Source organism: Pezoporus occidentalis, unplaced genomic scaffold (genome assembly GCF_034315485.1).
Source record: "Pezoporus occidentalis ecotype Australia unplaced genomic scaffold, CSIRO_AGI_Poc_V1 ctg35, whole genome shotgun sequence".
In the NCBI taxonomy this organism is placed as follows: Eukaryota; Metazoa; Chordata; class Aves; order Psittaciformes; family Psittacidae; genus Pezoporus; species Pezoporus occidentalis.
Genome location: NW_026915483.1, coordinates 2,256,327 through 2,282,466, shown reverse-complemented (window position 1 = coordinate 2,282,466; position 26,140 = coordinate 2,256,327). Strand labels below are relative to the sequence as shown.

The following is a 26,140-nucleotide window of genomic DNA, read 5'->3' as shown; positions in this document are numbered from 1 at the left end:
TTGAAAAAGTTCAGTGAACCTGCAGAGGGAGGTTGAAATTAGTTCCTTCACTACAAAGCTTACAGCTAACATACCTGCTGATTTGCTTTTTGCTTTGATTCTTCAGGCTCTGCTTTCTTGCTACTTTCTGAGTTGGTTTCAAAATGCATAAATCTAAAGGATGAGCATGTCCTGATTTCAGTCTGTTTAGGTTAAAAAAAAACAAGTAAATCAGTCTACACCGGTAAAATTGATACAAGCATTAACACGAGGGCATGGCAAAACTGCATTTTTCCCTTCTGCCTCTTCCTTTGTGCAGTTATTCCCCTCTGTAAAGGTGTATATCACACTTTACTCTCCTGATTTACCAACATTTGACCTCCCTTTGTACCAAGGTAAATGGAGATAATTCCTTTCAAGTTCTTCTAAGTAGATACTGAGGGCTCTTGCCTTGATCCCTGTAAGATGACTCTGCTCCTTTGAAACCACTGGAGCAATGCCAGGAATCCAGCGTGTTATCCCTGCTGAATGTCAGCTGCTCTCTCTATTTTGATACTGGCATTTTGGGATGATTTGACCAAGAATATCATGCAATATTAAGTGCAAATGGAAATATTTCTGCCCTTCCTTATCCCCCTTAAGCCTTGTTCTGTGGGAACCTGGGGATGTGTTTTTTGGCCCAGCAACAAGAAAATGCCCTTGGTAGCCATGGCCCATACATAACCATATAGATGGCCCTGCATTAAAGCTGATCTGTTGTTACTTTATATTTACAGTGTTCTGTCTCCTGTGGAAGGGGCCAAAAGCACCGCAGTGTGTACTGTTTATCAAAGGAAGGGAGGCATATAGAAGAAGACTATTGCAAGCACCTTGCTAAGCCCAGCATGCAAAAGAAATGCAGAGGGGGCAGATGTCCGAAGTGGAAAGCAGGAGATTGGGGACAGGTGAGACACGTTGTATACCCTTGTGCACCCTTGGATATTCTTCCTCCCTCAAATTGGTTGGAAGCTGCTTTTCCCATCATTTCTGTCCTCTGGAGTTTTTTAAGGGTGAAAAGTTTTGGGTGAGAACCTTAGGTGATAAACAACAGCGTAGCTTCACGGACAGCAGAGATTTGTACCAGTTGAAAACATGGCAACTTGCTTTTAGTGTCTATCTGAAAGTCAATTCCTTGTTGTTTATTTTGTTTCTGCTAGTAGAGGCATTAGTAGATAATATTAAAGAGAATCTACTACTTATTTGTGGTTTTAATATCGTTATTATTTAAAATGTCACATCCCAAGCAAGACCTTCCTTAGTTCTGAGAAATCTGAAACTAATTTTATTATCAGCTTCCTGGGAAAGCTTAACGTAGAATCAGAGCTCTTCATTAAAAATGTTTTTCTCTGCCTTTTGTTTCTTAACAAGCTCATTGCTTGATTTTGCTTCGTTAAAAAGTCAGACACTGATGCACAGAGCAGAGGCTGCTGGAAATGTGAAAGTGTTCAGAGTTATTAAGCATTTTGTTTGCTGTAAGCATACCGCAGATCCTTGTTTTCCTGAAAAATAATGTCTTTGTCATCACCTTGAATCTGCTGCATCACATTTTTCTCTCTGAACCTCCCTTTTCCCCTCTACCTCATTAGTGTGCTAATCAGCAGAGGTATTGAAAATCCTAGACTAAATGAACTGTTAACTTGTGAAACATCATGTTCTCTTGAGGTCTGTCTTCCACATTAAGGTACAAAACACCAGTTCTCATTCAAGTTCCCTGAAAGATAAACCACTAACATTGCTACAGGCACACATGCAAATGTTAGGACAAGGACAATATAACGTTGTTTAATGTCGACTATTAAAAAAGACAATAAAGCCACTGGTGTGCTATAATTGTTTTCAGACTTGTACTTTTTCTTAATGCTTACCTTTGAATTCATAGGATAGGAGTATTTGCCATTATGTGTGTCAAGGGCTAAGTGCGGAGGTTCAGTTACTGAGGTCTGGGTCCTTTACCTCAGGTATGGCTGGGAGCACTCAGGTAGCTGTGCATAGCCCTGTGAAATGCTCCCATATTGGAAATCAGCTCAATATTATTACCTTTATTACCTGCAGGAATGAAAGCTCAATTTTATACAGGAAGCTAGATTGAGAAGCCGCCTGAAGCCATTAGGTAGTCTCATCATATCCCATTTGATCCTTATTTAAAGTATTTTTTTTACACCTAATAACTGTAAACGTAATAATGTAATGGTCTGTTGATTGCGTTAAAACACACTCATATTAGTTGATACAAGTATGTGTTTTAAAATTCCCAACATTCTACCGCATGATCAGAGTTAATTTTATGCAAGTGGAGAAAGAAACCCAAGGTAATAGGAGGATGAGGTGATTTATGGCCTGAGGTAATCTCTTGTGACTAGGCAATTAAGGAATATTTGTATGCTAGTGGTAAGAATAGGCAGTGCATTTCCAGGGGTGGCTCCTCAGCCCAGGTGCCTGATGCTGGGTGTGCTCAGCCAGCCAGCATCTTGCTTGGGGAAAAATAAAGGGTTAGAAACACTCATTCTGCACTATCAAGCTGGGCTTTTGGAAGCTCTGACATGGCTTCCTTGTATCCTGATCCTCACTCGTGCTGGCAGAGCTTTGCCTGTGACAGATGAAGAGCTGTGGCCATCACACGTTCAGGGCACCAGCCATGGCCATGTGAGAGCACAGGGCTTTCATGGCTTTGCAGAAGACTAAATCCAAGAGCCAAGGTGAATTTAGGTGCAGAACTTCTCATTAAGGCTGTATAACAGGCAGGGGTTCAGCACTCTGAATACCCAATAGATTGATCAGGGTCGAAATGGGCCCCATAATTCCGTGTCACCTTCCCCATCACCAGTACCACTGCTGAAAAGAGGAGCCTTGATCAGTTTGCTCTTCGATCTGATCAAGGAAAAGCTTTCTGAAGGTCTAAGTACCTCCGAAAGATAATCCCAAAGCTGAGCTGCTGTGAGCTGGCTGCCTTCCATCCTGGATAAACCAGCGAAAGTCTATGTGAGACATAAGGCAGGGTTTTCCCATAGGAGTGCATCTTTTTTGTCACCACATGTGCACAGGACCTCATGTACCTTTAAGGTTTTGGGGGTGGTTTTATTCTTTTTCATTTTGTAAAATGAACGATTCAAAAATCAGGATTAAAAAATACAGAAATGGTTAAATTGAATCCCCGCTGGCAGCTGTGCTTCGCTTCCAGGTTTTTTTCTCTCTGGATGTTTTGTATTCAGAGGCTGCATAATTATTTTCTAGATTGTTATGAATCCACTTTCCTGCAGCAAAGCATTTTTAATATATCTGCGGTATCAGAAGGCAAGCAAAAAAGGCTTTTTCTCCAAGTTTTAAATGTGCTTGTATCTGCACTGAAATGTCAGATTTAATATGTTTGCATCTCCTAAGTGGTATCAATTATGGCCATTTTACCTTTCACTTAGCAAAAATACCAACATTTATTCTGCTGTGTGGTATTTACACATTGCAGCTATAAGCTGAAATCCAGGCTGGTCTGAAAATCAGCTAGAGCATCAGGTAGAACTTCCCTATAGCTGTGCTGGCACTTGGCAGTTTGGTGACTGACTTTCTCAGTGGGGAAAGGAGCACTCCTGGGAAAACATATGGACATTGTTGAAAGGACTAACAGGCTGCCTGACTCATGGCATCCCCTAGGAGAATATATATAGGTACAGCAAAAGCTGTCTGCCCCAGACTGAGTATCTTCTGGCAGTGTCAACCAGCTGTATTTCCCCAAGGTAGACAGAGGTTGGCTGTTCTGGATTAAAACAGACAGGATGAAAATGATGTTAGAAACCTTCTTTTCTTACCTCTGTAATAGAGTGGAATGGTGTGATTTTGAAGCCAGCCATAAATGCAGTGAAACAGTTCACTCCCCCACTGCAAATCCTCCCACGCATTCGATCAGGGTGCAGCATTTATTCTCATGGGCTTACACAGGGGCCAAGTTTCACCTAGGCACACAGTGAAATGAGTCTATGGCTTTACCTGGTGTCGTGCTTTGCCCAGCACAGACAGGTACCAACCTCTGTCTCCCCAGACCCACTCTACCTGGGTGTCACACACAGCACAGCCCCTGTGAAAGACCCACTACATCGCTAGTGCTCCTTTATCATAACATACCCAGGCATGTGCCTTTTAGGTGACTGATAAATGCAAACCAAGACGCATTTTGGAGCATGGTATGCATCCTGGTGTACGTGTTTCTCCAAGTTTGTGGCCATTATTCAGTTTAATTGTTCCCTGTGGAATGCATAGGACAAACACAGTGCTGTTAATCAGAGGGCAGCAGCGCAGCATATGGGAAGCATTTGCATCACCAGTGACAGAAATCTCACTGCTACTTTCAAAAGTTACACAAAAAAAAAGTCCCTTCCATCATCTAACGAATATCTGGAGCCAGGCAGATATTCACAGTCAGCTTTTCTTTGGTTTTCTTGGCTTTATGGGGTATTTGGATAGTAAAGCAAATGGAGAATTACAAAGGAATACTCTGCAGAAGAGAGAGTTGCTTCCCCATTAGGCACTGCTTAATTCCCTGCCTTAAGAAGTCTCGCTTCTACGGGTATTGCAATAACGGGCTGCAAACTTGTTTTCTTAGTTCCTGATGTATTAATAAGATTATTTATATTGATGGTTAATTCAGCAGATGGCTAACTGTAATAGATGTGTTGTAAATACATACCTCTGATTTTTAGATGCTTTCTTCTATAAATACAAATTCTCTTTATTCCAAATCTATACAGTATACTTTAAGATCTAGCCCGGAAGAATCCATACCAGAGGGACATTAAGTACTGCTAAACATATTACAGTGTGCAGTCACAACACTAAGAAATGTTGCATGAAACTGAAAACAAGCTGTTACAAGCATTTTAGTGAAGATGATAATTTGAAAATGTCTGAGAAACAGAGGAATTCGGGCTCTTTTTGCTGTGCCTAGAAGTGGGGAGGAATGTGCCCACAGTGTAATGAAGGAAATGTGAAATGCAGTTCATTAAAAAAAAGACATTTATTTTCACAAACTAACAGGCTTGTGTGCATGGGCATGTTCAGATGCTCACTGAAAGAAACCCCAGCTTGTATCATACCTTTACCTTTCTACTGCTACACACTTTCTTCTATATAATCCAAGTTCGCTTTTCATTAAACTCCATTCCAGTTGTGGCATTTGATACATTTTGAGCTATTACCTTCTTGAGCTGAGTGCCTGTGAAGCAACAGGCAGAGCCTGTCTCTGGCATGCTGTGGTTTAAGTTTAGCAGTGTGGCTATCCATCTCCAGAGGTTTTTGCAACAGAAATCCTGACCCCACTGAAGCCCAGTGCAAAATTCCTGCTTGCTTGAGCGGAGCAGGGATTTCAGTCTGCAGAAAAGCCTCCCCTGGAAGTTTAAATGCTGGCTTTAGCGCGTTGCTATCACAGCCGCTGAGTTCAAAGCAGAGGGCGAACCCACAGAACTTACCGTGAAGCTGCGACCACCACTCACCTTTTGTCCCTTCCTCCAGTGCTCGGTGTCCTGTGGCCGGGGTGTCCAGCGCCGCGCCGTCCACTGTCACAGCGGCACCCCGAAGGCAGCCGAGGAGGCAGAGTGTGACCCGTCCAGCCGTCCCCCTCCGCAGCAGGACTGCCACCAACCCGAGTGCCCCACGCACCGCTGGGCAGCTGGCGAATGGCAAGCGGTAAGCGGGGTCCCCCCCTTCCCTTCCCTGGGGTCACGTCGCTTGTGCTCTCGTGTGCGGTGCAGGATGGTGCTGGAGATGGGGAGTTGCTGAGGCTGGAGATCAGTGCTGGAAGGATGGGGTTTTGGGGTTGCAAACTGGGCTTTCCAAAAGATAAAGCAGAGGAAACACTCACATGTGCTGGGTGGAAGGGGGAGCTGAGAAATACCTCGATAGGGTTAATACATGGCTTTGTGCTGCCCTGTCTTTGGCTGGGACCTATGCAAATGGTGAGCGGGTTTGGGGTAGGGCAGATTTGGGTCTGTTCCTGGAGGCTGAGCCCTGCTGTGCTGCTCCAGCAGTCAGCCCTGTGCTTCTGGGTTTGAAGGACTGGTAATTCCCACTTTTCTGCCCCCTTCTGCCGTCTCTTTCCTTTCACTGAGCTCCTGGTCCATGCTTTTTGTCAAGCTATAAGCAGAGGTGAGATGCAGTGTCCCACAGGAAATGGTGTGCACTGTGGCAGGCTTTGAGGTATACAACAGGTTTTGGCAGAAAGAGCTCAGACCAGGCACCAAAATGATGAATTTTGTTCTGGCTTAATTCAGTTTTTAGTTATCCCTGCCCCAGCCCTCATCCATCCCTGTCCTATTGTCCCAGGCTCTTCCCAGGGACTGCCAGCCTTGGAAATGGGAAAGGTGATGGAGCTGCCAGCTCTGGTGAGCTGACTCCTGTGTCACACACCTGCAAAGGGGCCACCACTCCTATGGAGAGGATGTCCTTGTCACATAGGGAGGAGGGGATTGCACGTCATGGGCCCTCCATGGGGATGCAGGGGATGGAGGGGTCCAGCATTCACTGACAGTCAGGCTGCTTTTATATTGCTCCTGCATGGCCCAGGGAGGTCTTGAAGTGGAATGAAATTGGCTGAGGTTCCTTTGCCTGCTGAGACACTGTAAAGAGGCCATGGTGTAAATGCAAAACGGGGCCTCATGCTCCGGTAACAGAAGATAGAGAAGTGTTGCTGGCTTACTGCTCAAAGCCTTGGTGTTCACAGGCACTTGAGAGCCTGCCCTTGTGTCACTAAGGAAAAAAAGAAGGAAAAAAAGGGGGAAGATAGGAAAAGCAAATTTACTGATAAGAGAAAAAGCATCTCACATGTACAGAGGCTGTGCAGCTTCTCTGCTGCTGCAAGGAAAGATTCAAGGTGAGGTCAGCACCTGTTTTTCTCTCATCCTTCCTCTTTCATGAGCTATTTCTTAGCTCCTCACTGTGCTGAGCACCCCAGACTGCAAGCACTTGGGTGTGTGACATTGTCTAATATCCCCTAATATACTAGGCACATTGGCCTGGTAGGAATAGTGTAAATAAGTTTAGCTTGCTACATGGTCTGGTGTGATGTGTCCTTGTCCATGGCAGGGGGTTGGAACTGGATGATCTTAAGGTCCTTTCCAACCCTAACTATTCTATGATTCTGTGATTCAGAGCTAAGCTGATGGCTCAGTGGTACCCAATGAAAACATCCTAGCCTGGAAAAGAAATGTAGGAACAGCCCAGGAGGCTCGAGCAAATTCCTTGCGATGAACTTTTGCTTTTACAGAGCCCGTTAAATTTCCTCAGCTAATAAATTTACAGGCGGCAAAGTAGGTCAGCAAACAGCATGCAGTTGCAATCCTTATCCAATGGTGTAATTAGCTCTGAAAAGCCGCAGCTCTTACCCCATCATTTTGCTTCTTCGCTTTACTTTTACAACTTCTCAAACCAGTGGCAAGAGGCCTCTGCCTGCTTCTACCCTACCAAGCCCTTGGTGGGAGGTGGATGTTGATATTTTCCTCAGTTTCCCAACACTGGGAAAAAAATTACTGTGTTACAGAGGTTTGTTGTTGTTTTTTTTTCCCTTGGGAGCTTTGCTAGAGGAAAGCTGGGCTGAAAGTTTCCTCACCCATAAATAACCATTAATAGAGACATGCAGGAGATCCCAAATGTGAGCTCTGCCCTTTGGCTGACTCCAAGCAGTTCTGGGCACTTCTTATTTTGTTCTGATATACCTGGTGAAAGAAAGTAATAGCAGCTTCTCCCCAGCCATAAGTAGGGGCTACATATTATTCGTAGTGAGGAGGCAGAGACTGCGTTAGTATCTCTGAGCAGGGAACAGCAATGAACCCTAATTGATACGAAAGGCAGGATGTAAAATAAACATCCCAGCCCTGTCTTATTCTTGATTTCTTATCTTTAAAGGGAATCTGTAAAGATGGGTTTTTGTATTGTTCCTTTTTGTTGTTATTTTTATGAAAAAAGTTGGTCTTGCCCATGAAAGGAAGAGGGAACTTACTGGAAACCATTTATTGCTCTGTTGGTGTATCGCCATTAATTAGCTGTCCTCAATACCCCCACCAGGGAGAAGAAACTCAATAGAAAGGGCCTTGTTAATGTCAAAGTAAAACTCAGACCATGGTCACAAAGAAAAAGGGAATATTGGGGAGAAAAAGGTTTTTTTTAATATGAACCTCTCTGGAAGCTGCAATGCAGTGCTTGAATCTTTGACATTTGCCATTTGGGGGAAAATCCTTGTCTGACTGGGATTGCAGAGTTACCCAAGGCATGTTTGGAGTGTTCGTGGCTTGGGGTTTCATTTCATCTCTGTGTCAGATTTTGATTTAAAATGAGATGCCAAAGAATGCTTTTGCAAAGCTGTGCCTTTGGGGTTTTTAATTACTATTATTACTCTTCCAAAACAGTTGCAGAAGTGTTTGAAATTGTTCTTAATTTGAACTGCCAGGAAAACAATTCAGAATATGGGAAATGAGGCAAAAGAGATGAATATTGTCAAATGCCTGAGCTGTTTTTCAGCCCTTGCTATCAATAGCTTTTATACCCTGGCTCCTCTGTTTTGTGGGAGATTTAGATCAGTCATGAACATGAGATTTCATGCAAAATCTATCACCATATTAAAAGGAAAAATAGCCTTTTCATACTAGCTGAACTGTCCACTTCCTACATGAATAATGTTTTATAACCTTGGGGTAGCTGATTGGAAACTCTGGAGTGCTTCTCTTTGATTTATTTTATGATGGCCTCGCTGTCTTTGAGCCATATTTAATATCTCAATGGGATTAATTTAATTGCCAGTTATACCTAAAAATACAAATAATCAAACTTTAATTTACTGATGATGATAAAATGCACAGGGGCTGGCTCAAGTTTATTTGCCATGTAACCATTATTTGCAGAGAAACCCAAAGCAGGCTGGTATGTGCTTGAAGTTGTCAATCTCTCATCAGCAACTAATGATTTTAAACAAGGAAGGGCTTTTGATATGATAACTCTTCAAAACCAGTGTCAAAAGATGCATTGATGGCATAGAGGTTGTTCATCCTTTTAAAATTAAGCCTGATCCAATGTACTTTGCAAATTTAGGCTTAATTATACATTAAGGGGAGGAGACAAAATCAGCCTTGTGTTTTCCTAATCTTTGAAAGGTGCCTTCTTTGAATGTGAGCAGCAGAGGTCTGAAACGATTCACTCTGTGCTAATGACCATGTGCTGTGCTGGTGTATCCCAAATCAGAGGCAAGGCAGGCTCTGAGCATCCCATGGCGCCGCTCTCATTGCGCTGGAGAGTTCCTTGTTGAGAAGTAACAGGAAGGTTTGGGGTTCATGCTGCCCCTGAAAGGGAAGCTACGTGATGATGGAACATAATGATTCCTTATTCACATGTATAAACCCCCTTCCAGATTTTACTTATATAACAGGGAGATATTGGAGAAGGGCAAATATAGCACAGCTTGTTTGCTGTCTGGGGAAATCAAACTCCTCCAATACCCATAGGATCACTGTGTTTCGGCACAGACCTGGGAGAGGCTTCTAGTCCAAGGACTTTTATAGCAAGAGAGTAAATAAGGTTGAAAGCACACGAAGCCCTTGGGGTCTTCTGGCAGACTACGGATTTTGCAGTGTTGACTGTTGCCTGAGAGCTCCTAAGTTATTCCTTCAGAATAGATGCTGCTTTGTGGGGCTGCCTCTCCTTCACCATTGCCCTCCACTTTGCTCAGTTACTAAATATTTACAACCAAGGTTGCTGTGACATTCCTGGTTTGCTGCTTCTCCTATGGATTGATCTGATTTTTCAAAGTCTTGGTTCTGACAGCTAATTATGGAAAGTGAAGGCCTGACAGTGCCTGTGCTTTGCAATTAGCTGAAACCACTAATAAACTTGCTAATTGTGGGCCAGTCAGGAAAGCAGGAGTCACTTTGGGGAGGCTGGAAATGATGTTTGGAGGGTGAGACTCTAACTAAATTAAACTGGGACAGTCCTATCTGACTTCAAGTAGTGTTTCTGTACAAATTGGGATGGTCTGATTGAATGTTTTATCCTTTTCCTTAGGGGAAGACATTTCCTGCATGTTACATAAAATGATTATTTTCATGCATGTTTCTCCTTGTTAATCCAGTTAGTTGAAAGTGTTAGAAGTCCATTTCAGGATATAACTTTAAGAAAATAGGGCTTTATCCAGACAGCTGCTTGTACTCTGATGTAGTTTGTTTTATGTGTGTTTTCTGTAAGATGTTCTCCAAGCACATACCCACTCCCAGGATCATAGCTTTTTCCAAGGTGAGCAGAGAAAGAACAAAGTCCTTAAAGTCTCCAGAAGCCCCCAGGGAGCAGTTGTGCCCAGCTAGCATGGGTTGCTCTTAATATTGCTCAGGGCAGTGTTGAAAAGAGAATAAATCCATAGGGCTGCCTCTGCTGCCGCAGCTGCAGACATGTACCCCATGCCATGGGAGGGCAGAGTGCTGCTGCTCGCCTGCTGGCAAGGACAGGGGAAGGGAACCCCCCACACCAGCCACAGCCAAGGGTGTATGTTGGAAGGGGGATGGCTGGGTTGTCATTCTCCAAACAGCTGTGTTTACTAAGGCTGAAATAGAATCACAGAATGGCTTCTGTTGGAAGGGACCTTAAAGCTCATCCAGTTGCAACCCCCTGCCAGAGGCAGGGACACCTTCCACTAGAGCAGGTTGCTCCAAGCCCTGTCCAACCTGGCCTTGAACACTGCCAGGAATGGGGCAACCACAGTTTCTCTGGGCACCTGTGCCAGCGCCTCAGCACCCTCACAGGGAAGAACTGCCTAATACTTAATATCTTCCTAATATTTATGTATCTCCTCTTTCAGTTTAAAGCTGTTTCCCCTTGTCCTATCAAATGCTGAGGATCAGCCCCTTTCCCCCTTGCCACATCTCCTGGCCTGGCATGCCCATCCCTGCATCTCTTGGTCCCATCACTGGACTCCACATCAGCCCCATCCCAATACTTGCTACCTCAGTTTCTCTTCTCTCCCTACATTTGGAATTTGCTCCAGAGGATGGGAGCAGGGATGCTCCCTCAACACCCAGCATCAAATTTGGCCTTCGTGATACCAATGGAAGATGCCAACACAGGGCATAAAGCCATCTACTCACTCAGGCCGCCAGGAGGGCTTGCTCCGGATGTGGGTTGATTTGCAAAAGTCCCCGATGTGTAGCATGAGCTGTTGTTTGTTGCAAACAGTGCATGAAGACATGCGGGGAAGCATCCCGGTACCGCAAGGTGTTCTGTGTGGATGAGAACAAGCAACCGCAGAACAGTGGCTACTGCGATGCCAGCAAACGCCCTCCCGAGATCGAGAGCTGCGGGCTGCCACCCTGCGAATACGTCTGGATCACTGGAGAGTGGTCGGAGGTGAGTCCCCATCCCTGTCCCTCCATAGGGGATGTGCTGTTCTGCACCAGGCCACGCTGTCCCCCTCTTGCCACCGGCCTCAGTGACATATTGCAGCCCAAATCAACAGTGTCAGGGCAGCGCTGCGTGGTGTTATTTTGGGGGTTGTTTCAGTGTGCAGTTTCCCTGCTGGAAAGAGAGGAGCAGGGCTGTGGTAAAAGACCAGGATATTAAAGACTATAAATGCCAGCATGCTTAGCATCCTAACTAATACCTAGAGGCAATTTTCTTCCAAAGCACGTTGCCTCCAACAGGCACCCTCTGTGGGTTTGTGCTATTTCATTTCATTTATTTGGTTTTATTCCTTCCAGTGAGCTCCATGAGCAAGGGTCTGGGTGAGCATCCAGGGGTAAAGGTGAGCCTGGACGTGACTGAAGGGACATCCTTCCTTGGTGTTGTCTCTGGCATGAGCAAAGGCAGCAGGTTCACTCTCACTGCTGGGAGAGGGCTCAGCAAGGAAAGCAGATGGGTTTTCTTTGTGGCAGGCACTGCATGCAGGAGGACCTGGGCTAATCTCAGCCTGTTTCCTTATGCTGCGAGTGAAGGATTACTTTCCACTTGGAGGAGCAGCAGAGGGAAATGACAAGGCAGCTGCTGACACAGCACTGATTAGAAAGAAAGAACAAGGAAAGGGAGAAAAAGAAAACAGGCTGGGGCTGAGGGGGAGGAGAGGCAAACCACCCAAGATAGCACAGGAGGGAGAAATGCAGAGATGAGAATTTGTTGGAGAAGCCTGGTTTCCTGGGTGGTTTTCTAAGAGAAATATTAAGGTGCTAATATCAAGCCCTGGCTGCCCCTTGCCCAGATGCCCACCACTCCCTCTCACCTCCTGTGACACCCCCCCCCCACTTCAGGCCCATGAAGACACAAAGGTGGGCAAAGCCTCACAGAACCAGAGCTCAGCTCTCCCCAGCTCCCACTCAGCCTGTTGGTGAAGAGGATAGGAGCACTGTCTGCCCTTTAATTACAAGGAAAATCTTCCCTTTTTGTCTAGTTACTGCCAAGTACCTGCTATTCAGGGTCAATCTTGACCATTTTCTTTCTCTGTGCATCCCATGGCAAAACCCAAACCAAAACAAAAAAGGGGAAAGAAAAAAAAAGAAACCCAAATAACAGAAGCACTTCTGAGTTCCCAAGGATCTTGTGCACCTTTCTTTGCCCTTAGGGAGAGATTCCATGTGCCCAGGAGCCAACCCGGAGTAGGGAGTCCTGGAGAAGCTGTAGGAGCGACACAGGGAGGAACAGTGTGTGCAGTGTCGGGCACTGGTCCACTTGTAGCCACTCACAGTATTCATGGCTGGCTTAAATAGTTACTAATGATCCCTCAAGCTGTCAAGCCTGCTTTTCCCTGCCATTTTGGGCAGCCTTCCTAAAGCATGCAGTGCTAACAGGCACTTCCTCTGCTTGCAGTGCTCCGTTACATGTGGGAAGGGATACAAGCAGCGCCTCGTATCCTGCAGTGAGATTTACACCGGAAAGGACCACTATGAGTACGGGTACCAGAACACAGTCAACTGTCCTGGCACGCAGCCACCCAACATCCAGCCCTGCTACCTTGGGGAGTGCCCTGTCTCAGCATCCTGGCGTGTTGGCAACTGGGGAAGCGTGAGTTTGGCAAACTTCTTTTTATAACCGAAATCATTGGAACAAACTTTTTTTTCCTTACACCAGGAGACATGGTCTGAAAGTTTGGTGGGGAAATGCTTAAAAGCTGCATAAATGAATGCAATGAATACCCTTGTGCAGCAACAGCCCTGGTGTGTGTAGGGCTCCATGCTCCAGATTGAACCCCATCATATGGGGGAGTCCCAGCAGCTACAAGTACAATCATGATTTCAAGTTTGGATGTAGCCAAAATTGGTGGCAGTGTTGATAGTCATGCTGAATGCTTAGTCAGAAAGTGGGGTCTTTGCCAGAAAAGGAGTGTTTTGAAAGTGTGGTGCTAGAAGGATTGATGGATAGCTGGCAACTAGGGTTGATCTTGTCCATGTGTATGAGCAAGACTTGGGAACCACCTATAGGCCAAAATGCTGGTAATTTGAGCCTTAAAAGGATTTTACTTTCTTCCCTCTCCACATGACCTCCTCTTTATAAAGGCTGGAACAGGGCAGGGGAAAGAACTTAGCCTTTCTGCTAAAGTTATTTGTGTTGAGCCTCTTTTGGGGGCCTGAACTACAAGATCAGGTTTTAGTTAAGGTGATAACATTTCACTTCTTGTGCTCCTGACATCCTTTGAAATGTGGTGTTCCTCCCATAAATTTGATTTATTAACCCAGCTCAGGCATTTGTAGGAATTTGTCAAACCTTTACAAGGCAACAAGGGTCAAATCAAGCAAAACGCAGTGGAAACTGTCAAAGTAAATGGCAGAACCATTTGAAACCTAAGTTGCTCCTGCTCCATAGGAAGCTTCAGATCATCCCTGAAAGTCAAGGCAGAGGAGTTACAGCAAAGAGCTCAGCCTCAATTAACTGGTATTTTCTCCAGAATTTCAGTGTAAAATGTCCAACTCATTAATACAAGTTCATTGCAAGGAGTATCCATTTCAGAAAGCCAGACCTTTCTCCTCACTTTGGGCTGCTGAACGTCCCAGTGACTACCATATGCCATGACCCTTCTCATCTCTGATTTTCAAAGGGATTTAATGTAAAATACCATCACCTCTGATGGACAAAGGGAGTCCTGCTCAGCTCCTTAGTTAAGTTTTATGGGTCTGAACCTAAGGAAGAATAAATGACAAGCTGTGAATACCATGAGCCATTGAAGACCTTCTCCTTCATGGTGTGTCATTTAGACTAATCATTTCTCAGTAGACAAGCAGCATCATTTTCTTGGCGGCCCAACCTGGTATCTGTAGAAAGAGCTGATTTTCAGTTCTCCAGTACTTGAAAAAATAAGCTGCGGAGGTGGAGCAAGATGCTCCAAACTCCCATAGCCCATGCTTAGCAGCAGCCAACTCACACAAGCTGCTGCTCCGTAGCTCCAGTAACTTGTGCAGTTTCAGCATAAAGATTGCCCTTGATTTGAGCTGTTTGAGGATGACAGTTTTTTGCTGTTTGCACAGATTTTTCCAGAGGGTGAGGGGAGAGAGGGTTTGGAGGCTGTGGGTTTTTTTTGGTGCAATATGGATAGAAAGTACCAACCCACATTGTGTTTGTTTTGAGGGCCGTGTCAGTGACCCAAGCAATGTCTCCCAGCCACCAGGAGAGGATTTCTACCATTCAGGCCTTCTGGTGAAGATTTCTCCCTTGTATGACCTTCCTAATGTGAAATACAAACAATTTCAGGAGCACATGGTTCACATTAACCAAATGCCTCATCCAGTAAAGTGTGCAAGTGCTAAACAAAGTACAGTCATTTTCTTGAAACAATTAATGACGATAATAATGAAGTGATTAATAATCAAGAGGACTACTCATTTGCTTAAAATTAAGTCTAGGTTTGAATACTTTGCAGGATCAGGGGCTTTGCTGCTGTCTCTTGGTACAAGAGAAACAGTCTGTGCCTGTACTTCTGAAGCCCAGAAACCCTGGAGATAAAGCATGAATCTCTGTCTTGCAGTGCTCTGTCACCTGTGGAGTTGGAGTCATGCACCGCTCAGTGCAGTGCTTGACGAACGATGACCAGGTCAGCAGCTTGTGCCAAGCAGATCTGAAACCTGAAGAGAGGAGGGCATGCCACAGTGTCCATGACTGTAAGTCACAGATTTGCCTTTCTCGTGGTTTCAACATCTTTCCCACTCAAACTAGAGATATGCAGCGTTTCCAAGCACTGGGAGCCATCCAGCTAAGCACTAAGGCATTTCAGGGAAACCTGTCATAAGATAAACAAGGTGTTTTGGTGCTTTGGATGCCACACAGTGTTACAAAACAAATGTTGATGTACAGTGGCTCAGTGACTACAAGTGTTTCTGTTTTGTTTCAGGTGAATTACCAAGGAGTTGCAAGGACATTAAAAATCTCAAAGGTGTCATTGAAGATGGTGAATATTTCCTTCAAGTCAAAGGGAAGACATTAAAGGTGCATTTCAGCAACAAATTGATAGTTAATGCATTTCCCTAAGGTGCAAGAGGACCCTGTGTGTGCTTTTCACTTCTGCTCTTGGACTTTCTACCTTTGATTTTCTTGCCCATCCCTTTGCACAGGATGCCTGACAAAACTCTGGCTTCTCTTTCTCAGGTATATTGCTCTGGGATGCAGACTGACAGCCCCAAGGAGTACATGACCCTTGTAAATGGGGATGCAGAGAATTTTTCAGAAGTGTATGGATACAGGTAGGAAATCCCTTAATCCTGAGCTTCACAGTGGTTTTATTTTCCATGGCAATATTTTTCGGTCATGAGTAGAAAGGGTTTTCTTTTGATTTAGATTGCATAACCCGACTGAATGTCCGTATAACGGGAGCAGACGAGAAGACTGCCAGTGTAGGAAAGATTACACAGCAGCTGGGTTTTCCACCTTCAGCAAAGTAAGGCTGGACCTGAACACTATGCAAATAATAAGTGAGTAAAAACAGGGCCTTACCATTAAAAACAATATGTTTATTTTACACAAATGTAGCTGTAACTAGAAGCAAGCAGTAGTACTGTAGTGAGCAACATTCCTGAGCTCTCCTGTTTTGAAACTTGGTCACTTGTTTGCTGCTTTAAGCTTAGAGACTGCAAGTTGAGTACCTCAGAGATGCTCATACTTATTCTCCATAATATGGAAAGACATTCAAACAGTTGCTGGTACATCTGCTGTGCAGAGTGAATATTTGCATGCTCCTGGCAGGCCAGGGCTTTTTAAGGACTTTATTTCATTTGGTCTTCTATTTTCAGATGGGACTCGGAAGGCTTAACCTCATTTAACATACACGTGTGTCAGGAGATCCCAGCACAGGGGACTCCTCTGGGGTCAGAATGCTGGTCCCTTTGGGCCAGGGTGGAGGAAGCTCTTGACAGAGCCAGATGATGGGGAAATAACTTGTGTGGAGAGTGATGGAGCTGAGGCCCTGGATTTGCAGGGGCAGAGGGGAATGTAGCTGTGCAGTATAAGTGATACCCTGTCTCTCTTATCATTCATGGGAGCTGGGAGCCTGCAGCATCCCACAGGGTCATGGTTTCAGTCCCACTGACTCCAGAGATACTATCAGTTTCCATCAAATGATTTAAAAGCACAACATATTGTTGGAGGTTCATTCAGCATCTAGCAGAGATGTTTTTCAGTGAATCAAAAATCCTTCCTTGTAAAATGACTCTTTATCTGATAAGGGTTTTTTTTTTAATCACTTAATTTTCAAGCCATGAGACCTCCCAGTCTATGAGTCTGTAAAAAGCTACTAATAGTCTGTAAAGGTAAAGAGCTCAAAAGAACCACCCTTGGGAAATTTGATACCAGCTCCCTTTGAATTTCAAAAGGAGCTGGGCACCTACCTCTGTCAGGCAGGAGCTATCTCACATCCCCATCTAAATGAGTCTTGATTACTTCACATCCCTCCAGAGCAAAATACCCCAATTCCCTTTGAAACCCCGACCCCTGTGCTGAGGCAGCCAGGAGAGCACTGAGATAGTTGTTTGCCTTTGTTTAAAAAGGAGATTTAGGAGGTCCCATGGCTTTCTTGAAAGTGGGTAATTTTCTGACAGAGAAATAAAACCCAAGTCATGGGTTTGAGTTTTGTTCTTATTTACACCTAGGCCCTAAATCACCAATGTGCTTAAACTGAACTGTGAAGTTTGAGTGTTTAAGTGTCTTGTTAAAGTCAATGCTCACATCCTGGGAGTCGCATGTGGGATGAATAGAGGGATTTAATATTAAAAATCCAGCAGTTTTAAGATTCATGTGTGAAACCGGCTTTAGTGAATTTCAACGTTAGCAAACAGCATATTTACAATTGTGTTGTCTCTTCCCCTGCATCTTTCTTTCCGTGTTATTCACCAACTATTCTCCACAGCAACTGATTTACAGTTTGCACGGACACATGATGGACGACCTGTGCCTTATGCCACTGCTGGGGACTGCTACAGTGCAGCCAAGTGCCCGCAGGTATTTCACAATAGCATTTCATAGCAATTGGTGACATTTGTTATGTCCAGGTCCTCTATTAATTACTGCTGATCACATTAGCCCAATCTTGGTGAGTGTCACATTCTCATCTTAGTGATTGGAAGCTTCATTTTGTCCATGAAGGAAGCACCTTCCATTTTCCATGAGTGAAAATGTCAGGTCATTATCAGGCCACTGTCAGGACTGGCTGAGGGACATTCCCCTGGGCCTCAGTCAACAGTAAAGGGTTTGGGTTAGAACTTGAAGATCACCTAGCTCCAATGGCAGGGACAACTTCCACTAGACCAGGTTGCTCAATGCCCCATCCAACCTGGTTTTGAACATTTCCTGTGCATCAGGGCAAATCCAGCCTGTCCCAGCACCATGAGGTGCTGGCCATAAAAGTATGGAGCTGGGCACAGGCTAAGTTACCTCCTTGGAAGCTCTAGGAGGTGATGTAGGATATCTATTCCAAGCCCAGTTGCTTGGAAAAAATACACTTTCTTCAAAGTCTTTAGGAGACTGATTAACACTTTGCTATAGGTGGATTGCTCCCTGTCCCCAGCACAATTAGCTTTTGTGGAGCTGGAGGATGATAAGTGATGTGTTTGGGATTGGAACTAGATGATCTTGAGGTCCTTTCCAGCCCTAACTGTTCCAGGATTCTATGTTTGGATAGTCCAGGCTATTTGGTGGACCATATTTGCAAAGAGCATTAATCAAGGAGTCGCTGCAACACACGGTAGAGGGCAAACCTCTCCATCTCCTTCCCTCCGTACTTTTAGAGTTGAAGCTTTTCTGCATAGCTCAGCAGCTTAGGGATTGACTTCCTACCTCAGGAAGGCTCATGAATGTTAATATCCATCTACTTGACCCAGACAGTTTGATCCTCACAGAAAATCAGCATTCCCAAGGCAGCCACTGCAAGGAGCAGAGCTAACAACCATCTGGTACCATGCGGCCATGCTGGGTTGTGGGTCAGCCTGGGGATGTGTCCAAATGATCCCTCCTTGGGTCCCAAAACAGGCAGGGCTGGGGTGTGCCATGGGACTAAGGCAAAGGCTGGGGGGCTGTGTGTTGGATGAAGGCGTAGCCCTTAATTTTCCTTCATTTGGGGGATTTGGAGATGGGGTGGAATAAAGTGAAGGACATTTTTAAGAAATAAGCAATTGAAAGAGTTTTGATTTTACTGAAGTCCAGAGGGGGGAAACCCAGTGGAAAACAGGGAAAACACGGACAAGTGTGCCCTCTCCAGCTGAGGAAGGAGCAGTGAGAGCCGCTGCAGCGCATCCCTGGGGTACCTTTCCCATCAGCTGTCGGAACACGTCATGCTCCGCAGTTTGCCATGGAAAAGCCAAGAATGCCCTCAGCCGGCAAACCGCGAAAAAGCAGTGAAAACCCAAGATAAAACCCCTCCTTTCCTGCAGCCACCAAGAAGGAAATTCCTAGCCCAAGACATGCTGTGATTCAAACAATATGTGCTTATCACTGTCAGAGCGATGGAAGACATTTAAAACATCGCTGGCAAGATCCTGTTGGAAAAGTGGTACTATGGCAAGTCACAGGAGGCCAAAGCACGGGGTTTTGGGCTAACCAGGCTCATCTGCTTGCTTTTTAGGGTCGCTTCAGCATAGACCTGTACGGGACAGGCCTGACCTTAACGGGACGAGCAAAATGGCTCTCACAAGGGAATTATGCGGTGTCAGAAATCCAGAAATCCCCAGTGAGTTGTAATTTTACCTATGGTTATAGCTGCTTATAGGGCTTTTAATTGTCATGTTGTGTTTCATGGTAACATCTTCCAAGTAGACACTAACAAAAGAATAGCATCTGACATTAAATTGTTATCTGTAATTGCATGGGGAGAGCAGGAGCTAGTGGGTTTAACTTGATGTGAGTTGTTGCAATTAATTGGTGAGCCTGCTTAACCATGAGTGCTGTGGGGTAATATCCTTAATTAGTTGTCTGAGATGTCCAGCATAGAGTGTATATCACACAGCAGGCAGGACACATGTGGTCAGGGCTGCAGAGGGTCTATGGGCCAGCCGAGTGCCCTCAGTAGGAATTGTTCCCAAAGGGCTGCTAATAAAGTGAGGAGGATATGGACTGTCCCACTGGGATGGGTTTATCTGCTTGGGAGAGACTGGAGTCCTCACAGCTGCATTGCAGGGCACTGTCCCCTGGACCTACCTGTGGCTTCACTAACCTGTGGTCTCTGGGTAAGCCAGACAGACCTTCAGAATCACCCCACGCCCAAATCTGAACTTGTATGGCTTAATTTGCCTGCCTGTTAACACCCCCATCACTGTGTGCCTTTACATACTGTTGCTTCTGTGTCACGTTCTGAAATTGGAGAAACCCAGGACTGCTTTTTTGGCTGTTACTTCATATGAGTCATCCCAACTGCCCCTGTTAAAGCTCTCCAAACTTACGGATGTCACCATAACCATTTCATAGAAAGCAATTTGCAAAATATCCTCTCCTGTACTGCTATCGGTATCCCTGGCTCTGGGGAGCCCCATGAGCCTCATCAGTGCTAGTGCTCTTAAAGGAGAATTAAATGCTACTGGTCCAACCACATTGCAGCAAATCATCCTCCAGTGCAGGTGGGACCAGCACAGACCTGGTAGCTTAGTTCTGGCAGGTGCTTTGCTGTTCTACCTTTCAGAAAGAAGATGCAGCCGACTTGGGGGTTGTGGAGAGCAGACACCACCACAGCTAACAGGATTAAAACAAACTTTAAAGAATAAGGGTCAAGGAGACAACTCTTACCTCCATCACCCACTGGCATCTGTCAAGTGCTGTTCCAAGGATGTAATTGCCTGCAGGATCAGGAGACAGGCATCATGAGAAGAAATGATAGCAGCCTGCTGCAATCACAGATCAATAGTGTCAAGGGCAGGATGGAGCTCGTTTAAAAATAAATGCTTTGTGCAAGCTTGTCCTGCACTTAGGTCCAATTTTCTGGTAATTGAGGGCTGAGCTCCCCTCAAGGACTGTCTGTCCGTCTTAATGACCAAGAGGAGAACGACTCTGCAGAGGTGGGATGAGGAAGGTCAGATGGAGATGTTAATCTCCTGACTCAAGACCAGAGTTGCATCATCCTTGCTGAGCTCTCCTGGAGACTAGGCTAACCCCAGGACCTCTCCACATTTTCCTTTGTCTTTTCTGGCTTTGGAAATGCAGAACTGGTGAGAGACAGCACCTTAGCAAGTAGCAGAGCCTCAGCCCATTGCTTTCCTTCTTGTCGCTGCAGCCACTCCAGACCTTTTCCTTCCAAATGGATGTTTCTTGGTATCACCTGCAAATACCTTTCCTGTGCCCTTCACGTGCTCAGGCACAGCTGAGAAGCTGTTATTGTCTAGATGTGGTTTTGCATGAGCTGAGTTTTCCACTCACTACAGTTATTCACTGTGGGGCAGTTTGGAGAAAGCAAATACCCTTGAGATACCCCTCCAAATGGTCATCTCCTTGGGCATCTTTCAATGTAATGAATCAAAACTACCCTTTCTTATTTGTGTTCACCATCTGACCTGGTAGCACTAAAGAGAATTACATTTGCATATATTTAAATATAACATTGATTTCATAGATTGATTTAGACGTAATTTGTTTTCCTTTCAAGGCATTTTCTATAAAAACCCTTACTAGAATAACCCAGATCCAGCCCTTCCACAGCATGTTATTCCTGAGCCCTTACCTGAGATGTTATTTCTGATTTTGCCTGCAGGATGGTACCAAAGTAGTAGGAAAATGTGGCGGTTACTGTGGGAAGTGTACTCCATCATCTGGAACAGGCCTTGATGTTCAGGTGTTATAGCCATGGTAAGTTCCCTGCTGCTCCTGCATGAAGGGAAATCCTTCCCAAAACATCCTAGAGGAGCAGATGCGGCTTCAGAAGATGATGGTCTGACTTTAATGTGCACCTTGTCTGTATTTTCTAGGTTGTCTGCAAGCGGAGATGAGACGAATGAAGGATAGCGATGCAATACCTCTGCCTTCCACTTTTTTATGTTTATGTATGTATATAGATTGCATATTCTTAATGTACAGGTTAATATTTATGTTTGGAATTATTTATTTTGATTTAATATTTTTGTACGTAAAATCATGATATTAAGGCTGCTTTTCCTATTTTTATTTTTTATTGTTAAATCCTGCAGTCAAACCACTGCATTTTGCGTACTCTACATTATATGTAGCATTATGACAAGTGATACTTTATTGTCACTGTATTCAGTTGTTTACTTTCAATCAGTAATTTTCCTTCAGTTATGGGCTGCTTTTGCCCTCTACGGTGCTACACAATCTGCATAGGGGTATTTTTGGCATTTCAATCTGTCTTTATGTTAAGGAAAATAGACAAGATGTGCTTAAATTTTATTTTTAGGGATTAGGCTGACAGCACTCGAGGAAAACATGACAATGAATACAGTGCTAGTTGCATTAGCAATCTTTATCTTTTAGGTATGTTTTGAATTTCACATGACCTCTGTGGCCAGTGCTAAAAGCACTGGTTTGGTGCTAACATGGTATTTATTAATGCTCTGTAGTTTTAGTTAATCCAGTGCCTTTATCAGTGAAAAAGGGAAGAAAGTAGAAAAATTGTCAGGTTCAAATAAACTGATCTCAAGGTCCTTTCCAACCCTAACTATTCTATGATTCTAAATTAAGATCTACCCCAGGTTTAGGAAAATTCCTGCAGATGGATCTTCAGCTCAAGCCCCTTTTTCATAGGGCCCTGAAGAGAACTTGGTTTTTTAAAAACCGTATCTTTGTCTCCTAATTGCATGTGCCACTGTGCTTCCTGCTCCATCTGGAAGCGGGGTATTAACTCATCCCAGACAGGCTGATCAGCCCATATGTTTCCCTGGGCTGTGTGCTGAGAAGTGATGCGGGTTCTTATGGACATTGTCACAAAATCCTAACGGGAAGCTGAAAGCACCCCTGCAGTGTTATCTCCCCTGGGGCCAGTGTGGACCGCAGGGGATGTGGGACAGCAAGCCCAGCCAAGCCAGCCCTTCCTCTTGGCCAGGGGACTCCATTGCAGGCACCTGCAGCGTTTCCCCAGCCTCCTACTCACCCACAGACCATCTGCAAAGGGAAGCTTCAGCCTTAATTCAACAAGATCACTCTGTACTTACAGATAACTCTGCCCCCCCCTTCAAAAACAAGCTGCTTTACGCCTACTTCTGTATTGCTTTGGATCTTCCTGGTAAGGCATCTGTGCTCCTTGCCTGTTTGCCACCCTATGTACAACCAGACCTTTAGTACTGGCTTTGTTATATATATACATAAAAATTGAGGAGCCATCTCCCATAGGCACTGAATGCGGCTGTGCAATAGTACCTGCCTGTACATAGCCTACTGCTGATGGCATGCCGCCTTTGTGCAGAGCTTCGTAGCACATTGAACGGGGGTGATGTGACCAGATTATTTTTGTAGTCTATGACTATGTCCCTTATCTCTTTCTCCACAATTTTACTTAGTGATAGGAAGATGCTGCCCCTTCGCATTCTCTGCTGGGGCAGCCAGGAACACAAAGTACAAGGAAAGGAAGCTTTTCAGCACAAAATTGCCAGAAGTTTGGAAAAATGAAGATACTTATCTGCTACTTCAGATAATTCTTTCAATTTTGATGCAAACAGTTAACAAATGCAACCTCAGGATCTTGTGTGAGTCTTTCGCAGAGCTCCCCAAAGGATGTGTAATCAGTCTGTTACAAAAGAGTTGGATAAATAGGGATAAACGATCTGATCCCTGAATTCATACCTCATGTGCACTGGGCTGTGTTCAGCCTTCAGAGTGAAACCTGTCAGCCAGCCTGACAGTCAGGTATCAACACACCCATGTCAGCTGGGAGACATCTCGCAGGCAAGTAGGGCTGTATTACAGTCCAGCAGCTACAGACCTGATGAAAGAAAAGGGGAAAAGGGAATGGGAAAGGGGAAAAGGGAAAGAGCAAGAGGCAAAAAGGGAAAGGGGAAAGGAGTAGTAATGGAAAAGTGATTTATTTTTAAATGATAATTGCTCATGTATAACTTCGGTAGGGGAAAAAGGAAAATTGCACTATGAACTTTAGAAAGAAACAGTGGTGCTTAGAAAGTACAGGTTTATATTTTCTCTAATGAAGTGAACGTCTGTTTATAAAAAGAGATATTATTTTGACCTGTACACATTCATTTCTACCATATAGTTTCCTAGCAGCTATTAACAGAGCAAGTGAAACCTAAATGAATATTAAATAAACTACAAGGGAAAAAAAATGATAGAGCACTGATCCTATGGTTCATTAAAGGGCTTTGTTAAATGGGAACAGACTTTGAGGACATTAGGTATTTCTTGTTCAAGAAACAGCTCTGGGGGTTTTATATCAATGTAATTATTTTTCTACAAACTGAGGTATTTTTTGCAAGCACTTTCCTGTACAGTGTTTCTTTTCTTTCTGCTTATACTCAAAAGGAAATGAAGACCCATAAGACATGTCTGTATGGTCTTTCTGCATTTGCCATCATATTTCAATACATGTGTGCTATTATAGAGGCAAAATACTTTGTACACAAGGGAATAATACATTGAATGGTAAACACTCCTTTCTGTGCTGGTGTTTATTTCTAAGCTTTGGGTTCCTTGTTTCACCATCCCACACAAAAGGAATAAGGGAGGATAATAATGTTGTTTATATGGAGACATACCCCAAACCCACATTGGGGTCTGTGGACCAGCGACCATCTTGGAGAATGGCCCCAGCCATCCACTTGTGTCCTGCCAGCTGGACAGACTGATGCTTCACGATTTATTCTACAAGGGGAGTGATCTGAGGTACAAAACGTACACAAGCGTATCTCAGAGGTGCCCTGTGCAGGTGGTGAGTGGCTGGTGCTGCCATCCATGCACCAGGGACATCCCTTTCCATGCGACAATAAGGGAGCCAAATGTTTTTGAAGGATGAGCTGGGATGCTGGACCTGGCCCACACTGCTGGCAGTGCTATTTACAGAAATCTGCAAAAACAATCAACTTTTCTAAGCTTGGGGAAAAAAAAAAAAGAAGTATCAAATCTACAAGAAAATTCAGGTAGAAGAAATTTGGGTTGAGAGAAAGCAGATGTGGGGACCAAATGTGGAGGGCAACCAAGTGACAAACTACAGCAGAATCTTACATTGCTTCTTTAAGGACTTGGGGGTGTTGGTCGATGAGAAAATGAACATGAGCTGGCAGTGTGCGCCTGCAGCCCAGAAAGCCAACTGTATCCTGGGCTGCACCAAAAGGAGCGTGACCAGCAGGTTGAAGGAGGTGATCCTGCCCCTTTACTCTGCTCTCTTGAGACATCACCTGGAGTATTGTGTGCAGTTCTGGTGTCCTCAACATAAAAAGGACATGGAACTGTTGGAACAAGTCCAGAGAAGGGCCACGAGGATGATCAGGGGACTGGAGCACCTCCTGTATGAAGACAGGCTGAGAAAGTTGGGGCTGTTCAGCCTGGAGAAGGAAGGCTGCATGGAGACCTCATAGCAGCCTTCCAGTATCTGAAGGGGGCCTATAGGGATGCTGGGGAGGGACTCTTCGTTAGGGACTGTAGTGATAGGACAAGGGGTAATAGGTTAAAACTTAAACAGGGGAAGTTTAGATTGGATATAAGGAGGAAATTCTTTCCTTTTAGGGTGGTGAGGCACTGGAATGGGTTGCCCAGGGAAGTTGTGAATGCTCCATCCCTGGCAGTGTTCAAGGCCAGGTTGGACGAAGCCTTGGGTGACATGGTTTAGTGTGAGGTGTCCCTGCCCATGGCAGGGGCGTTGGAACTAGATGATCTTAAGGTCCTTTCCAACCCTAACTATTCTATGATTCTTCCCTAGATGCTGCAGGTGAGAGTGAAGAAGCTGCATTTTTATGTCCTCCCTTGTATGTTCCTCATGCTCTGCCTCAGAAAAGGCAGCAGATCTCTTATTGCTGGCAGCTCCAGCCTTTTTCAGCTTCCGTGTTTTCAATCCAAAAGGAGAAAGGATACCTTTCTCGTGCTGTCTGAAACAGTCAGATGCAGAAAACAGAACAGGTGGTATTTGAAAAGCTTGATTTCTTAGTTTAAACATCTTAAAGGCATCTTTCTTTTCTATCATTTATCTTTAACAAATGATTACAAAGATTTAAAATGTGGGCTGCTGTGGAATTAAGCCAACAGGGAGTCTGAATCATACTTAACCTTCTGGCGCTGTATAATGAAAGGGTCATTTTAATACTTTTGATGCTTTGATCCAGTTATTCCATGAAAATTACAATGCTCTTCTTCAGCCTCATTGCACAGCCTAGCAGGAATAATTGGTCCAGAGACTGAGGTGATTGATTCATCTCTTCAATGTTCTCTTCTGCCTCAACAATGGGCATTATTTCCTCTATGGAAAAATAAAATGCATTTTGTTGAAGACTGTTGGAAACACAAGGGTCTAGTCTTATATCAGCACAGTTGGTAGGAAACCTTCTTCACCTTCATAGCCATGCTTTGAAACATGGGGAGAGGCAAAAAAGACCAAAGAGGGCAGTCTGGGCTTGAAAGACAATTTTCCATTGAGGCACTTCCAGACATGGACTAGTGAGTCTTTCCAACACGACTCCTCTTCCCAAACAGATGATTGAGGGCTAACTTGGAGAAAGCATTTCTGCTGGGGGAACAGCATTGAGGTGAGGCAGAAATTCCACTCAACCCA

At 44.6% G+C, this 26,140-nt stretch overlaps 1 protein-coding gene across 5 annotated transcripts in view; it reads left to right on the top strand.

The window, feature by feature from the left end:
- Positions 1-24,031, top strand: part of ADAMTS9 (ADAM metallopeptidase with thrombospondin type 1 motif 9) — an 82,827-nt gene extending 58,796 nt beyond the window's left edge. For 2 of the 5 annotated variants that reach the window (XM_062630225.1, XM_062630227.1), the window contains 12 exons: positions 756-923; positions 5,515-5,688; positions 11,209-11,379; positions 12,829-13,023; positions 14,978-15,110; positions 15,341-15,435; positions 15,595-15,689; positions 15,784-15,917; positions 17,348-17,439; positions 19,058-19,162; positions 21,170-21,264; positions 21,384-24,031. In XM_062630225.1, the coding sequence (XP_062486209.1) occupies positions 756-923; positions 5,515-5,688; positions 11,209-11,379; positions 12,829-13,023; positions 14,978-15,110; positions 15,341-15,435; positions 15,595-15,689; positions 15,784-15,917; positions 17,348-17,439; positions 19,058-19,162; positions 21,170-21,259 (1,452 nt within the window). In that variant the 3' untranslated portion in view covers positions 21,260-21,264; positions 21,384-24,031. Of the gene's footprint in view, positions 1-755; positions 924-5,514; positions 5,689-11,208; positions 11,380-12,828; positions 13,024-14,977; positions 15,111-15,340; positions 15,436-15,594; positions 15,690-15,783; positions 15,918-17,347; positions 17,440-19,057; positions 19,163-21,169; positions 21,265-21,383 lie in introns of those variants that run through there. The other 3 variants (XR_009966923.1, XM_062630226.1, XM_062630228.1) reach the window with 3 other exon arrangements.
- Positions 24,032-26,140: the final 2,109 nt, after the last annotated feature.